The sequence below is a fragment of the Vigna angularis genome, chromosome 5 (assembly GCF_016808095.1).
Source record: "Vigna angularis cultivar LongXiaoDou No.4 chromosome 5, ASM1680809v1, whole genome shotgun sequence".
NCBI lineage: Eukaryota > Viridiplantae > Streptophyta > Magnoliopsida > Fabales > Fabaceae > Vigna > Vigna angularis.
Window position 1 is genome coordinate 32,672,553 of NC_068974.1, and position 2,507 is coordinate 32,675,059.

Consider the following 2,507-nt stretch of genomic DNA (forward strand, 5'->3'; position numbering starts at 1 on the left):
TTATTTGATTTATTGGTCGGTTTTAAAAATAAAAATCTAAACTGACTAATGACTTGCTCAGTTATATTTTAAATTAAATCTGAGTCTGTATTTGGACAGGTTTATACTTTAGTTGCTTAATTTTATACTAAATGATAGAAGAATTTGCTTTTACGAAAAGGTAATCTGAATATACATTTTCTTTTCCATTTTAGAAACTATGCTGTTAATCTCACGAAAATGAAAAGATCAATGGAAATAAATATAAATTGATAAATGACATTTTTCATAATTACTTTATCAGAAAGTGAAATCAATTTAAATTAAATTTTGTGCATTTTTCTAATTCAAGTTTCAAAATGTAATTTCAGTATTGAAAAAGTCCAATGGTAATTTTGATAATTGAAGTGCCAGTTTTCGACAATTTATTACAGTGTTTCTTTCTCAATTATTGAATTCTCTGTTTGTTAATTTTTAAAATTTAAAAACAAAAATCTGAAAAAAAAAATACACATGCAAATTGTTCTAAGATAATGATCTGGATTCCGTTTGATTCTTCACCTGTGCCCTTTGGTTGGTTAACCGCAGGACCCATCACGAAGCCTCGAAATTTCGGAATCCTCTACACAAGACTCCACGTGGTCCCCGTTATCCCACCTTATTCGTCGTCTTTGATTCTCTACGTATATCCTATCCTCCGAATCAAGGGCCAACCGCGTTTGGCCACAGTCAATCAAGTCCAACCACGTGTCCAACCTTGAAACCGTTTCAATCCCACTCTCTATAAATCTTACCCAAGCAATTCTGCCACTCCAAAGCGAGAAAAAGTCCCACACCGAGAAAATCGAGAACAACTCATGTAAAGTATGTAGCGCCGCCATAACCCTACCTTCTTTCAATTTTTTTTTTCAGATTTTGCTCTTTCGGGCCCTTAAATAACAGTTATACCCTTCTGGTTATGAGAGCTTCCAACCGGTGCAAGCCAGAGCCACCGAGCCGAAGCTCTTCTTCACCACTCGGCTTCCCTCGTCACAGATATTGCCGGTACCGCCGATTGAAATAGAGAGCCGCCGAGCCAGCCGAACAAACATTTTTCAAAGTCCGTCTTTACCCTTCCCTGTAAATATTCTTTCTTTTTTATTTAATTGTTTGTAACCACCATGCAAAACTCGAAGAACCACCGCAACGGCCAGGCGGAGCTTCACCGCCGGGGGAAGTTAACAAACAAATCCTCTTCCTTTCACAGCCAGTCAACGTCAACCACCGGCATGCCCGGTGCATCAATTCGGCGTCCAATGACGGTGCCGGAACTTCTGCTAGACAGAAACCGCTCCTCTCCGGCCGCGGCGGCGGAGGTTGTCCGGAGGCAACCACCGAAGCTCTTGCTGAAGGTTACGATCATGGGAAGCCTTGGTCCCGTGCAGGTGGTGATGACGACGGAATCAGCCGTCGGAGATTTAGTGGCGGCGGCAGTGAACCAGTACGTTAAGGAAGGTCGCCGACCAATTCTTCCGTCGAACGATCCTTCGCAATTCGATCTTCACTATTCTCAGTTCACCTTAGAAAGTAATCTTCCTTACCAAAAAAAATTGATTTTTTTCTGAACGGAAAATCGTTAGAGATGTTAATCTTCTTGTTACTGTGTCTGTATTCAGGTTTGGACAGGAATGAGAAACTGAGCGATATTGGGTCTAGAAATTTCTTTCTGTGTCCGAGGAAGCATGGTGGTGGTGACGGTGGCTCAACGACGTCGTTTACTTCGTGTTCTACAGAGGCAGACAAAACGACGAAGGGTGGTGCGTTTGGATGGCTAAGGTTCATGGATTTGTCACGCTGAAAATTACTGTCCTAGTATTTTATCACAGTTATTTGCAGATAATTTTGTTATTAGATTTTTAATCTTTAATTATTTGTAATGCATCATTAGTGAATGGCCAATTAGTGTAAACAGAATATGTCGGCCATTTCATATTTAACTTTTTGGACGAAGCTTCCTTTTTTTTTTTTTCGTTTCCTTCTCGAGAAGTTATTCCATTCTGCAAGTTGAAATGGGGCACACACTGTCTTGTTTCGAAATAAAAGTCAGTGATGTTGATATTTATAAATGATTCATTTTTGTATACCTAGTTTTGGTTCCCTTGAAAAAGAACTCCATGTTCTTAAATGTCCTAAAAAGTAGTAAATTAAAATAATATATTTATTTTATTATTTTGCATATTAACTACATTATTATTAAGGTCATAATCTTTAGTATTAGAAAGAAGACAGAAGAGGTTAAGCATCAGAATAATCAAACTAACATTTTCTAATGTCAACCCGATTAATTTGTTTAGTGGATTTTCAGTGCTTTGGAATTAAATTATAGATTTTCTGGTAGTAGATGACACTCAAGGCACTTAACTTACACGTGTTAAAAACTGCTACTGTTTGAACAAAATATTGATTTGTTCAATTTATTGATAAGTTTAAATGCAAAAAGAATAAATGACGCTATTTTACCAATTATTTAACTAGGGGTAAATTGCACT

At 37.6% G+C, this 2,507-nt stretch overlaps 1 protein-coding gene across 1 annotated transcript; it reads left to right on the forward strand.

Annotated features, from left to right (window-relative positions):
• Nucleotides 1-781: 781 nt before the first annotated feature.
• Nucleotides 782-2,084, forward strand: LOC108339565 (uncharacterized protein At4g22758). Its single transcript, XM_017576710.2, has 2 exons — nucleotides 782-1,545; nucleotides 1,635-2,084. Exons 1-2 carry the CDS (start codon nucleotides 1,140-1,142, stop codon nucleotides 1,814-1,816), a joined length of 588 nt encoding a protein of 195 aa, XP_017432199.1. The 5' UTR covers nucleotides 782-1,139; the 3' UTR covers nucleotides 1,817-2,084.
• The last annotated feature ends 423 nt before the right edge of the window (nucleotides 2,085-2,507 follow it).

Bases quoted from the DNA above. Each gene is read 5' to 3' on its own strand.
- LOC108339565 (XM_017576710.2), top strand. From the start codon at position 1,140: ATGCAAAACTCGAAGAACCACCGCAACGGCCAGGCGGAGCTTCACCGC. The intron at 1,546-1,634 runs GTAATCTTCCTT...GTCTGTATTCAG, and splicing joins TTCTCAGTTCACCTTAGAAA to GTTTGGACAGGAATGAGAAA.